This window comes from Gorilla gorilla, chromosome 11 (assembly GCF_029281585.2).
Source record: "Gorilla gorilla gorilla isolate KB3781 chromosome 11, NHGRI_mGorGor1-v2.1_pri, whole genome shotgun sequence".
NCBI lineage: Eukaryota > Metazoa > Chordata > Mammalia > Primates > Hominidae > Gorilla > Gorilla gorilla.
Genome location: NC_073235.2, coordinates 98,295,293 through 98,310,361, shown reverse-complemented (window position 1 = coordinate 98,310,361; position 15,069 = coordinate 98,295,293). Strand labels below are relative to the sequence as shown.

The 15,069-nt window shown below is 37.7% G+C and overlaps 1 protein-coding gene across 1 annotated transcript in view; it reads left to right on the top strand.

The window, feature by feature from the left end:
• DNAH7 (dynein axonemal heavy chain 7) overlaps positions 1-15,069 on the top strand; it is a 331,737-nt gene that overhangs the window by 146,467 nt on the left and 170,201 nt on the right. Inside the window, exons 24-25 of the mRNA XM_004032984.5 lie at positions 349-458; positions 12,348-12,516. Coding sequence (XP_004033032.4) covers positions 349-458; positions 12,348-12,516 — 279 coding nt within the window. The remainder of the gene's footprint in view (positions 1-348; positions 459-12,347; positions 12,517-15,069) is intronic.

Sequence of the window (15,069 nt, the reverse complement as noted above, 5' to 3'; positions counted from 1 at the left end):
TGGGAGGTATGGGGTGGGAGGAGAGAAGAAGTGAGAACTAGCGTCCTGGGAAACAAATTGAGGGGCAGTGTATTTAGTACTGAGCTGGAAGCTCAGATGGCGGAATCATTAAAAATATGGAAGAGGTAAGGGATAAATACTAAAATATTTTATGGGGAAAATTAAAGCCAGTAACTTCAATTATTCATCGATGGAAACTAGATACTTAATTCTGCCATGGAATCAAATGACACCTGAAAAGTGAACTTTAAAGATGTCTATATTATGGTTATTACTTATTAAAGAGCTTGAGATTTCATATTATCTACAATTTTATTGTTTAACTTCATTTTATTTGATTTATCCTAGGAAAATCATTTAGAAACAAAAATGATCAATGCTGGTTTGCGATATGGATATGAATATCTGGGTAATTCCCCTAGGCTGGTTATTACGCCACTCACGGATAGATGTTACAGGTAAACCCTTTAATTTAAGGATCTATTGGAAATAACTTTCACTCACCCCTGTACCACTGATTTATTTAAAAATACCAAATTGTCTCTCATACTGTTAATTTAGCCTGTGTTATTTTTTCCTAGACCCTTGATTTTCCTCTCAGATTTGTCTTCATTTTCTCTTTCTCTGCTGGCTTCCTCCTCTCAATACTAGGGCTCTAAGTATTAGTAGGTGTCACTTGTTGTTGACGTTGTCCATCCCTCCTTTCTTCCTGAAACTTTCTGACTTTTTCTTGGATCATTTGAGTCATTTTATTGTTCCCTTGAAACACTGAATTTTCTTTTTAAAATTGATATTTTTATTATTTCAATAGGTTTATGGGGAACAGGTGGTGTTTGGTTACATGGATAAGTTCTTTAGTGGTGATTTCTGAGATTTTGGTGCACCCATCACCTGAGCAATGTCCACTGTACCCAATGTGTAGTCTTTTATCCTGCACCCACTCCCACCCTTCTCCTCAAGTCGCTAAAGTCCATTGTGCCATTCTTAGGCCTTTGTGTCCTCATAGCTTAGCTCTCACTTATAAGTGAGAACATATGATGTTTGGTTTTCCATTCCTGAGTTACTTCACTTAGAATAACAGTCTCCAACTCCATCCCGGTTGCTGTGAATGTTATCATTTCCTTCCTTTTTATGGCTGAGTAGTATTCCATGGTGTGTGTGTGTGTGTGTACACCACATTTTCTTTATCCACTCATTGACTGATGGGCATTTGGGCTGGTTCCATATTTTTGCAATTGCAAATTGTGCTACTATAAACATTTGTGTGCAAGTGTCTTTTCCATACAATAACTTCTTTTCCTCTGGGTACATACCCAGGAATGGGATTGCTTGATCAAATGGTAGATCTACTTTTAGTTCTTTAAGAAATCTCCACATTGTTTTCCATAGTGGTTGTATAGTTTACATTCCTACCAGTGATGTAAAAGTGTTCCCCTTTCACCACATCCACACTAACATCTATTTTTTTATTTTTAAATTATGACCATTCTTACAGGAATAAAGTGGTATTAAATTGTGGTTTTGATTTGCATTTCCCTGATCATTAGTGACGCTGAGCATTTTTTCATATGTTTGTTGGCCATTTGCTTATCTTCTTTTGATAATTGTCTATTCATGTCCATAACCCACTTTTTGTGGGATTAGTTATTTTTTTCTTGCTGATTTGAGTTCCTTGTAGATTCTGGATATTAGTTCTTTGTCAGATGCATAGTTTGCAAATATTTTCTCCCACTCTGTGGGTTGTCTGTTTACTCTGCTGATTATTTCTTTTGCTGTGCAGAAGCTTTTTAGTTTAATTAAGTCCCATCTATTTATCTTTGTTTTTGTTGCATTTGCTTTTGGGTTCCTGGTCATGAACTCTTTGCCTAAGCCAATGTCTAGAAGGATTTTTCCAATGTTAGCTTATAGAATTTTTATGGTTTCAGGTCTTAGATTTAAGTCTTTGATCCATCTTGAGTTGATTTTTATATAAGGTGAGAGCTGAGGATCCAGTTTCATTCTTCTACATATGGCTTGCCAGTTATCCCAACACATTTGTTGAATAGCATGTCCTTTCCCCACTTTACGTTTTTGTTGGCTTTGTTGAAGATCAGTTGGCTGGAAGTATTTGGCTTTATTTCTGGGTTCTCTGTTCTGTTCCATTTGTCTGTGTGCCTATGTGCCTATTTTTATACTAGTACCATGCTGTTTTGGTAACTATAGCCTTGTAGTGTAGTTTGAAGTTGGGTAATGTGATACCTCCAGATTTGTTCTTTTCGCTTAGTTTTGCTTTGGCTAGGCAGGCTCTTTTTTGCTTCCATATGAATTTTAGGATTTTTTTTTCTAGTTCTGTGAAGTATGACCATGGCATTTTGATGTGGGAATTGTATTGAATCTGTAGATTGCTTTTGGCAGTATGGTCATTATCACAATATTGATCCATGAGAATGGGCTAGAAACACTGAGTTTTTGAGAGTTCTGTTTTCATGTAGTGATTTATCTCATGCCTTGTGGTTTTCTGAATGTTCTCATCCAGTCCCATGCTTTAATGGCCTACGTTTTGAAGACCCCGTATCTGTACCTCTGGCCAAGGTCTCCCCTATAAGCTTGCTATACACAAGCCTACTTGATATTTCCATTTGATATCTCATAGATACTTACATTTACATTTCTTCTAAAAGCAAAGGTACCATTTTACCTCCCAAATTCACTCAGCCTCCCCTAGTCCCATCTCAGGAAATGACAGTGGCTATTTATCAACCCAGTCATCTCTATAAATACCTAGTTTTGTCCTCAACTCTTTCTCAGTTCTTCACATGTAGGCACACAGTAAGCCCTACTGATTTAGTTGAATTAAATGTATTTATTTAATTCTCTTCCTTTAAAAAAGTAGACTTTTTGGCCTGGTGTGGTGGCTTATGCCTGTGATCCCAGCACTTTGGGAGGATGAGGTGGATGGATCATTTGAGCCCAGGAATTTGAGACCAGTCTGGCCAACATGGTGAAAACCTGTCTCTACTAAAAATATAAAAATTAGCTGGGTGGGGTGGTGTGCATCTGTAGTCCCAGCTACTCAGGAGGCCGAGGTAGAAGAATCACTTGAACCCAGGAGGTGGAGGCTGCAGTGAGCCGAGATTGTGCCACTGCACTCCAGCCTGGGTGACAGAGCAAGACTCTGTTTAAAAAAGAAAAAGACTTTTTAAAGAGTAATTTTAGATTTACAGAAAAATTATGCAGAAAGTAGAGAATTCCTAACCTCTCTCTATCCCACCCAGTTTCTTCCATTAACATCTTTTTTTTTTTTTTTTTTAAACAAAGTCTTGCTCTGTCTCCAGGCTGTGTGATCTCAGCTCACTGCAACCTCCGACTCCCTGGTTCAAGTGATTCTCCTGCCTCAGTCTCCCGAGTAGCTGGGATTACAGGCATGCACCACCACGCCCAGCTATTTTTTGTATTTTTTAGTAGAGATGGAGTTTCACCATGTTGGCCAGGATGGTCTTGATCTCCTGACCTCGTGATCTGCCTGCCTCGGGCTCCCAAAGTGCTGGGATTACACACTTGAACCACTGCGCCTGGCCCAAAATCTTTCATTAGTGTGGTACATTTGTTATAATTGATAAACCAATATTGATACATGCCTGTTAACTAAAGTCCACAATTTATACAATTTATATCAGGGTCTACTGCGTTGTAGAGTTCTGTGGGTTTTGACAAATGCATAATGTCATATATCCACTACTAAAGAATAATTTTACTTCCCTAAAAATGCCCCCTTGCTCCACATATAATTTCCTCCTCCTCTCCCGCAGAACCCCTGTCGACCACTGACCATTTTTGTCATGTATATATATTCCAAAGTGTCATATAGTATCTGGAATTATACGTACTGTCTCTTTTCACTTAGCAATATGCATTTAAGTTTCCTCCATGTCTTTTTGCAGCTTGATAACACATTTTTATTGACAAATAATACTTTATTATATGGGTGTAACACAATTTATCCATTCACCTGTCAAAGGACATCTTGGTTGCTTCCAAGTTTCAGTGATTATAAATAAAGCTGCTGCAAATATTCTTGTGCAGGTTTTTGGGTGGACATACTTTTTAAACTCATTTGGGTAAATAACTAGGAGCATGATTGCTGGATCATGCACTAAGCCTATGTTTAGCTTTGTGAGAAACTGCTAGATTGTTTCCCAAAGTGGCTATACTTTGGAACTCCATTTGCATTGCCATCAGCAGTGAATGATAGTTTCTATCTGGTGTTGTCAATGCTTTTGATTTTAGTCATTCTAATAGATGTGTAGTGGCATCTCATTTTGCTTTATTTTGCAATTACCTAATGATATATGATGCTGAGCATCTTTTTATATGTTTATTTTTATATGGATATCTCTTTTGGTGAGGTGTTTGTTCAGATCTTTTGTCCATTTTGTAATTGGGTTGTTTATTTTTCTTTTGTTAAGTTTTAAGTGTTCTTTGTACATTTTGAATACAAGTCCTTTATCTGATACGTGTTTCTGCAAATATTTCCTTCCAGTATGTAGCTTGCGTTTGTATTGTCTAAATACTATCTTTTGACTGAGTGCAGTGGCTCACACCTATAATTCCAGCACTTTGGGAGGCCAAGGGAGGAGGATCACTTGACACCAAGAATTCAAGACCAGCCTGGGCAACATAGCAAAACTCCCATCTCTACAAAAAATGTAAAACAAACAAACAAAAAATGGTTAAGTATGGTGGTGCACACCTTTAGTCCTAGCTACATTGAAGGCTGAGGCAGGAGGATCACTTGAGTCCAGGAGTTGAGGCTGTAGTGAGCCGTGATAAAGCCACCATGTTACTGGTGGCAAATCCATGTAGGTCTGAAGCAACCTCAATTCCTTGCCTCCTCAGAAGAAAAGAATTTGACAGAAGGGCATAAGCCAGAAGGAGAGACTGAGGCAAGTTTTAGAACAGGAGTAAAAGTTTATTAAAAAGCTCTAAAGCAGAAACAAAAGGAAGGAAAGTACACTTGAAAGAGGGCCAAGTGGACAACTTGAAAGACAAGTGCACGGTTTGACCTTTTGACTTGACATGCTTCTGTGGTGTTGTGTTCTTTCTCCTGTGATTCTTTCCTTAGGGTGGGCTGTCCACCTGTGCAGTGGCCTGCCAGCACTTGGGAGGGGAGCATGTGCAGTGTGTTTACTGGAGTTGTACCCATGCTCACTTGAGGTGTGTTTCCCTTACCAGCTGAATGTCCCTAGGAGATCATATACCTGTCAAACTCCGCCATTTGACTCTCTCAGTGTGCATTTGTGAGCCCACTTGCCCAACTCCTGAGATCTTATCGGGAAGCTACTGATCACCAGCTTCAGATATTTCTTTTTTTTTTTGAGATGGAATCTCACTTTGTCACCCAGACTGGAGTGCAGTGATGCAATCTTTTTTTTTTTTTTTTTTTTTTTTGAGGCGGAGTCTCACTCTGTTGCCCAGGCTGGAGTGCAGTGGCACAATCTCGGCTCACTGCAAGCTCTGCCTCCCGGGTTCACGCCATTCTCCTGACTCAGCCTCCCGAGTAGCTGGGACTACAGGCGCCCGCCACCACACCTGGATAATTTTTTGTATTTTGTTTAGTAGAGACGGGGTTTCACCATGTTAGCCAGGATGGTCTCGATCTCCTGACCTCGTGATCCGCCCGCCTCCACCTCCCGAAGTGCTGGAATTACGGGCGTGAGCCACCACGCCCGGCTGACGCAATCTTGACTCACTGCGAACTCCATCTCCAGGCTTCAAATGACTCTCCTGCCTCAGCCTCCCGAGTAGCTAGGACTACAGGCATGCACCACTATGCTCAGCTAATTTTTATATTTTTAGTAGAGATGGGGTTTCAGCATTTTAGCCAGGCTGGTCTCAAACTCCTGGCCCCAAACTCCTGGCCCCAAGTGATCCATCCACCTCGGCCTCCCAAAGTGCTGGGATTACAGGTGTGGGCCACTGTGCCCAGCCAGGTGTTTCTGTTTATTGTGAGTCTGCCTTTCCGTGGAGCTGACTATGACCAACTATTATTTTAGAGAGACCGTTAACAACTGCCTGACCATCACCTGACGGTCGCCTGACATTCCTGGTGGGGCAGGGGTGGGGGGGGGGGGGGGTGGGAGGAGCCCTCTCCTGCCCTACTTATGTCTGACTAACTACCTACTGTAACAACCACACTCCAGCCAGGGTGACAGAGTGAGACCTTGTCTCAAAAAAAAAGAAAAGAAATAGTGTCTTTCACAGATAATTTTTACCTTTATGAGTCCAATTTTTCAAGTTTTCTTTCATGAATCATGCTTTTTGGCATCATATCTAAAAAGTCATCATCAAACCCAGCATCACCTAGATTTTCTTTGATGATGTCTTATAGAAATTGTATAGTTTTAAGTTTTACATTTAAGTCTGTGATCCATTTTGAATTAATTTTGTGTCTAGATTCACTTTTTCCAGTTGTTTCACCACCATTTGTTGAAAAGACTATCTGTTCTCCATAAAATTGCCCTTGCTCCTTTGTCAAAGATCTGATTTTATTTTAGAAATGTTTCTTAAATATGTGTTAGGAATTTGGAATCTACATTTTTCTTCCTTTCAGAGCACCTAAAGAGCTAAAGTAATGGAAAATAAACTATTAGTTTATAAGTGTCTGAGCAATTATCTGATCCTCAATTCAGAGCTCTCATGTATAATCTGGATTGAAGAATGTAGCCTAGCTTGAAGATGACTGATTATTTCCTGCTCCTTGAAGCTAAGCATGCATGCTTTCCATATGGCTGAAGAACTGAATCCAAGAGAAAAAATAGTGGATCTAATTCATCCCGTTGCAGATGGGGAATGAAAGCCACACGATGACTCCAACCACTACTTAAACAGGGTCCCATTTATGTCAGGATTTGACCTCCTAAGTACAATATGGATGGAGTGAGAAATTAGAAGTTTTGATATAAGTTTCCTTCATATGGCTGATATAGTCAATAAAAGAGGAAAGATAGAAAGATTCTGCTCAATACTCTTTTCTTCTCATTGGCTCTAATAGCACCATCCTATTAGCTACTTTAATATCTTCCCAATTTTTTAAGTTCTAATATAGTATATGAGGTGCAATATAATCTGTCTATTGGACTTAGTATTCCAGTAACACCAAACTCTTTCTTATGCATACATTCTACTTCTTCACTCACTACCTGTGCACACAGTCTCTTGTTTCCCTGGCAAGTTCTCTCCCTTTCTTTTGTTCCTCAATAAATACAACTAACTCCTACTTAATCCTTTGGAACATCACCTTTTACAGGTAGCCTTTCTCTGACATTCCCTACATTACAAATCTCTCCTCAGTGATTCTCATCACACCATGTATCTTCTTCTGTCATAGCACTCATCATAATGGATTGAAAATATATTTGATATATCTGATATTCTTTATTGTAGTCTTTTCATGGACAAAGATTGTGCCCTATTTTTCTCTCTCCCCCCAGCACCAACTCGTTTCCTGGCATGACGCAGGCATTTAATAAAATGTATTGAATATCCACAAACTGAAAAGCAGTTTTAAATTATATTGTTTCCTAGAGAATGATTAGAATTGTAAACGTTTTGGCCAGGTATGGTGGCTTAAGCCTGGAATCCCAGCACTTTGGGAGACCAAGGCGGGTGGATCACCTGAGGTTAGGAGTTTGAGACCAGCCTAGCCAACATGGTGAAACCCTGTCTACTAAAAATACAAAAATTAGTGGGACATGTTGGTACATGCCTGTAATCCCAGCTATTTGGGAGGCTGAGACAGGAGAATCACTTGAGCTCAGGAGGCAGGTTGCAGTGGGCCAAGATTTTGCCACCACACTCCAGCCTGGGTGACAGAGCAAGATTCTGTCTCAAAAAATAAATAAATAAGTAAATAAAATAAAATGATGTTTTTCAGATAGAGGATAGTGCTTAATGTGTGAGTCTTCCTCATTGGCCTGGTAGGACTATTATTTATGGAGCATCAAATGAATCAGGGCAAGTTGTTCAGAATTAAGGCCAAGAACAATGCAGTTGTACTGGAATCTTCTTTGATATCATGCCAATTGTATGGCACAGGGGCAGGCCCAATCACTTGAAGAACCTATACAGGATCTAACACTAGTGCAATTGCTTACAGCTGTACCCTGTACCCAGTGGAAGTCTTTATAGATTTTACAATATAGGAATCCCTTTACAGTTAACATTACATGTGTATATCTAGCAAGTAACTGTGAGAAAAAATAATTCTTAAATTTCACCTATCAATCCAAGAAGCAATTTTGATTAGCTACTATATACCACATACTTTAGTAGTGCTCTTGATAGAGAAAAGATATAGAGTTTCTGTATTTAAACATTTTTCAGTCAGATGAGAAAGTCAGTTTAAAAAACAATTACAATACAGTGTACTGAGTGAAATATTAGAGGTAAACATTAGGTGCTACAGATATATTAATCCAGAGGGGAATGGAAATTCATAGGGGAATGGAAATTCATGGGGGAATGCTTTGAGAAGGAAATGGTTAATAAAAGATCTGCGACTTGGCACGGTGGCTCACGCCTGTAATCTCAGCACTTTGAGAGGCCAAGGCGGGCAGATCACGAGGTCAGGAGATTGAGACCAGCCTGGCCAACATGGTGAAACCCTGTTTCTACTAAAAATACAAAAACTTGCTGGGCATGGTGGTGGGCACCTGTAATCCCAGCTACTTGGGAGGCTGAGGCAGGAGAATCGCTTGAACCCGGGAGGCGGAGGGTTGCAGTGAGCCGAGATTGCGCCACTACACTCCAGCCTGGACGACAGAGCGAGACTCCGTCTCAAAACAAAAAACCAAACAACAACAGCAACAAAAACATCTGGATGGAGATCTTATATTAGGAGATCTAATATTGAAGGATAAGGAGATTTAGCCAAATGAAAATGAAGAGGGGCTGGCTCTGTATTCTTTGACTGACTACCAAGTATAACACATTTATATTTAATGTGATTCATAAACTATTTGGACTTCTTTAAATCATCTTATTTTGTGCTTTATATTCTCCAAGTTTAACATTTTATTTTGTTTTGCTTTGTTTTTCTCATGCCCTATCTTTTATTAAGTGATTGAGTTTTCTTTATTCATTTATCTCATTTGATATGGATATAACGTGGGATATGATATGGGCTATGATATAGGATGCTGTTTCTATTCTCTTAAAGGTTATCTTACATTTAAAGAACACCTATTTTGCTTAATAAAGCCTAAAGTTAATAAATATCTCTATTCCCTTTCTGAATAATAAAATGTCTTTAACTACTTTAACTCCAGGTTCCTATCTCTTACATTCCAAATACTAAATTAAACTTTGTTTTTAAATTTCTTTCCAGAAAATTAGTCATTTTAACTAGTTTATTGAATAAACCAGTTTTAGGATGCAAGCAGAAAGCAATTTTATTCTTTCTTATTACTGTTTTTTTTAAAGTTGCTCTATTAAATAAATATTTCACATTCCTGAATGAAATCTAGGGTAGATTCCCTAGCTTTTCTGGTCACTCTAAAATATTAATTATAAGTGTCATTTTTTAAAATAATAAAAGTCCACTTACATCTAATCAAAATTAATAATAGCTCCCATCCAATTTAAAGCTTCCTTCTCCCTCAGCTCAAGCCTGACTCAGGCTGAGAGCCTGAATTTGGAAAATAGATGTGCTCAATTTTTAGCTATTTTTATCCCTGTCCTTGGTTTCATCCCTCAATAGCTTATCTTTTGCTTCCCCCAGTATTGGAGGTTGAAGGGGAGAAAACAGAAAGAAGTAGGTTTATATGTGACAAGCGTCTTGTGTGACAACTATCTCTTGGCTGTATAGTGATATCTTGGTGATGGCACAAGCCCAGATGTGCCAGATCTTCCAAGGGATATTTATGTGGGTTCCTTAAAGCCCCTCCAGTGACTGGATTCTCACACCTGTGGAAAATGCCTTCTCGGGCTGGCCGCAGGTGGCTTTTGCTTCAGCCTCTGAGGCTTACCACACACAGACCCTCTTTTGGGGATTTTCTCCTGTTTCAGATGGGCCTTCTGCATAGGGTCCCATTCAGTGTGACTCAAATCTGGCTCTCGGGATCTGGACCTGGCCAGGTGATAGACATACATTTGTTTTGCCAGCAGTGGGAACACATCTCTCTGTTTCTTTTCTCCCATTCTGCCATCAGGAGAAGTTCCAGGCATCTTTTCAGCTTGAAATGTTTTCGGTTGTGAGTCAGCACTCAGTTTCTGTGCTCTAGAAAATCCAAGGGGCAGATGGTGTGTCGAGCTTTCTGAGCAGTCTCAAAGGCCCCTCGGTTAGCTTGGGAGAGGGAAAAGTGCTGCTCTTTCTTCCACCATACAGAGAGAGGTAAAAAACACAACACACCAATGATTCTTTCCAAAGAAGTCCTCACTCCTGATCACTCACTTACGGTCTTCTTATCTAACTTTTATATGCCCTGATGATAGCTAATGTTCCAAACCAACTTCACCATCTATAAGATAAGATGAGATGGTATTTATTGTTCTCAGCTTGGGGCTTTAGTCAAAATTCCAAGAAAGAACCCTATTAAATAGAGTGTTACATATTTTTTTACTATTAATATACAGGTTTACCAAAAATTTTTATCATTTTCTTTACTCACCAGTGCTTCTTGCTTTGCCTTACTTTTGGTTTAATTTTCTTCCCCTTACTAGGCAATGTCTTCTAGTAATTGTTCCAGGGAGGCTCTGCAAGTAATGAGCTCTATCAGTCTTTGTCTAAAAATGCTTCTTTGTGTGTCTTTGCTCAGTTATTAAATGACAGATTAGCTAGGTATAGAAGTGTAGATGAACAGTAGTTTTCCCTCAGCCCTTAAAACTCGTTATTCTCCTGGCATCCATGGCTACTGCTGGTAAGTCCCTGTTATTCTTTTGTAGGTAATTTTCTTTTCTCTGTTATAGTTTTTAAGATTTCTCTTTATTGTTGATGTTCACTGTAAAGTTACTAGATGTAGATTAGTTTTTATTTATCCTATTTGGGCCTTTTTCCATTCATGTTTTTCTTGAATTCTGAAAAATTATCAGCCATTGCTGTTTAAATTTTGCTTCTTCCCCATTTTCTTCCTTCTATGTCTCTTAACTTTTCTTACATTCAGTCTCTGTATCTCTTTGAGTAATTTTCAGTGCATAATTTTCTGTTTCCTTATGTTTATTCTGCTATTTAACTTGTTCACTGAGTTTTTAAATTATATTTTTATTGCTAGAGTTTCAAATTGTCTCATTTATAAAATTGGCTTCTGTTTTTCTCTCACAATTTTTTGGTGTCTATTGCTTTATATTTAAAATCTCATTTAACAGACCACCAGGATACCATAGAGAGTAGGACGCCATTTATATAATAACACTCTTTGTCCATTGTTTTTGCCACAGCAAGTCTGACTCCTAACTCTGATCTCTCTCTCCTGTTTGAACTGTGAGCTGGTTTTAGTAGTGATTGTTTCCCCATGCAGTCTTGCATGTTGTCACCCGTGGAGGTGTCCATAAGGAGCAGTTTCATATTTATCTCTGAGGAAGACTCTAGAGTTTTTTTCTGGTTCAGAACAAAATGTTAATTTATCATTTTGGATTAATGTGCCCATGACTAGTAGAAATTTGGACCTCTTTTTCCCTGCACGAATGATACAAGCTTTTCATCAGGCCCCGCATGAAAGATAGGCTTCCTTGTCTCTTCCATAATTGACTCTTCTTTGTCTCTCTCCAGTAGGTTGCCGGAGTGATTTTAGTTTCCATTTAGAGACAAGACAGCCTTTCAAGACTTCTAGATTTATATAGGTGGATCCATTCCAGCTCCCCACATTGCTCACTTCTGAGGGTTTATTTTCTGTTTCTATCTGAGCATAAATATACTCATTTATTTATATACTGATCCCGAAACAATCTTTTAGTGTCTAATTCTCCGGCTTTGCATTCCCTCTTCATTGGTAATTTTCTTTTCATTCTTTCAAAAATGGCCATGTATTTTAAATTATTATTTGTTTTCTTATCTGTAACATTTCCATATGCTTATAGTTGGGGAATTAGGGGATTCAAAGTCAACTGAATTCTTCATATTGGCCAGAAATCAACATTAAATTTCAAAAGTGAATTTGTTCTCAATGTGGCATATATATAGCTATTCAGAAATAAAATATAATAACAGACAAAGTAATGAACTATCAGAGATTTTCAGAGGTTACTGGGAAGGAAGAAATTATCAAAGAGGAAGCTGGAGGTTTGGTTCTCAATTTAACCTTTTTCTCTTCTTGGCATGTGAATGGAAAAAAATCACATTATTCTACAAAGAATGTCTATTTCATATGTTTCAGAACCTTATTTGGAGCCCTTCATTTGCACCTTGGAGGAGCACCTGAGGGTCCAGCTGGCACTGGGAAGACTGAAACTACCAAGGATTTGGCAAAAGCTGTAGCCAAACAATGTGTTGTTTTCAACTGCTCTGATGGGTTGGATTATTTGGCTTTGGGAAAATTCTTTAAGGTTTGAATTAACTCCTCATTTCTTTACAACAGGATAACTGATCAGAGATGGTTATTTATGATGCAACATAATTGAATACAAGTAAAAGATTTACTGTAGCTTAAGTAAAAGTAAAAATTGAAGCACTATCTCAATAATTCTTAAAGGAAATAAGGTTATAGCAAAACCCTATTTGCAGAGAATCTCTGCTTTCCTCTCCAGTCCCTACTGTAACAAGTCATTATTACTGGTTGGAATAAGTGGTGTCCCTTAAATACATTGGAGCAGATAAGAGTTTGAGAATGATTGCATTGTGTAAAGGTCGTGGGATTCTAAAGACATCTTTAACCTACAGATCTTGTTATTGAGAAGTTATTTTGAGTTAGTAATTTACTTTTATAGACATATTCTAATCAGTCATTTCAGTGAACTTGAAATCTTAAGTTTTATTATTTGTTTTTATTTTAAAAAATTTATTTTTATACATTATAGACGTACATATTTTCAGGTTACATGTGATAATTTAATAATTTCTAAAGATCAAATCAGTGTATTACTTTTTTTAAATTCTAAGTTAGATTCTTGTCAGTCCATGAGCTTCAAAAGGTAGAATTAGAGATACCAAGTCCCTGCCTATAAACCTATAAACATCTGATTATTTTAGCAGCTTGTGTCTATAGCCTGTTATTCCTTAAAATGTTAGGTGACACAACTGAACACGAAATGATCCACTTGAAATTATATATTTATTTATGTTTTTCTGTAATTTTTCAAAGCACATTTTATTTTATTTTTATTTCCAATTTTTATTTTAGGTTCCAGGGGTACAGGTGCAGGTTTGTTACATGGGTAGATTGTGTGTTGCGAGAGTTTATCTGGTGTACAGATAATTTTGTCACCCAGATAATCATCATAATAGCCAATAGGTAGTTTTTCAATCCTCACTCTCCTCCCACCCTCCACCCTCAAACAGGCCCCAGTGTCCATTGTTCTTTTCTTTGTGTCCATGTACATGCAAAGCACATTTTAAAAATTCTAGAATGTTTACGTTTCCAAATTTTCTCCAGAAAAAGTTAACATTAAAAAAGATAAACAAACTGGCAAAATAGAATATACCAACCCTCACCCATGCAGTAAACTGTTCCTGGCTGGAATATGACTGATCTGGAGTTTAATTACTCTCCATTTGTGATACTGGAACAATTAGAATTAGAACTTTTAAAAGCTCAAAATTATAATTAATAAAATATGAAAACATTTAAATGACCAATTAACATTTTAATTCATTCTCTGTAATGATTTACAACCTTGTTGAAATGAGCAGTATTCCCAATAGCAAAGATATGGAATCAACCTAAGTGTCCATCAGTGGAGAAATGGATAAAGAAAATGGGGTATATCTATACAATGAAATACTATTCAGCCATAAAAAAGAATGAAATCATGTCTTTTGCGGCAACATGGATGGAACTAGAGGTCATTATCTTAAATGAAACAAGCCAGGCACAGAAAGTCAAATATCCCATGTTCTCACTCATAAGTGGGCGCTAAGAAATCTGTACACATGGCTGTAGAGAGTAGAATGATAGAAATGGAAGGGCGCGAAGGTGGGAGAGGGGTGTGATGAGAGATTACTTAATGGGGCAATGTATGTTATGCAGGTGATGGATACCATAAAATGGTATGGATACCAAAATGGTATGATACCAGTGTATGTTATTCAAGTAAGGGATACCAAATTGCATAGTGACTCAGTCACTATGCAGTCTATGCATGTAACAAAATTGCACACATACTCCATAAATTTGTACAAATAAAAATATATAAATAAAAGAAAAAATAACAAAACTAAAGAATTCTACATGCAGTTTGAATATCCATCACATTATTAAATGTCTAAAGAAATGTCTGGTATATATTGCTCAGTTTTTGAATCTATGTAATGACCATCTTCATTCTTTTATTTAGAGTCATAAACTTAATAGTATTAAATTTGCTTATTAGTATTTGTAAATAGCTTCTTTGTGTAGGCATTTAGCTGAATAATAGGGGTAGAAAATTAGACATGATTTTTATTATCAAGAATCTCAAAATGTGTATAACTGCTTGAATATGACTTCCAAAGCATTCTGTTCTCTGTGATCTGTCGCCATGCATTAGAGGTCAAAGTCATTTATAGGGTCTTCTCCAACTAATGAGAATGTACTATTCTTTGACATCCGTAGAGTTCGTGTACAATCCAGTGTGGTTCGGAAGAATGAAATGTGTAAAAATCCAAGGTCAGCTGCTATAATCTGTGTGACTTTGTGCTAATTATTTAACATCTCATATGGTATAGCCTTAGTGTCCTTGCATAAAATATGCATATGAAGTGCTGTGAGTCACGGTTGGCACATACAGTGTACTTGATATAACATATGCATGTGTGTGCTTGCATGCACACACACAATCTATAAAATGTATGTTCAGTACATATTTGTTGAATCATTTGATGTTTTTAAAAGTAGATCTGAATTCAGATGAAACTACTCATGCTTGATTTTCCAGTTTTTCCTTATGATTGAATGGCACATA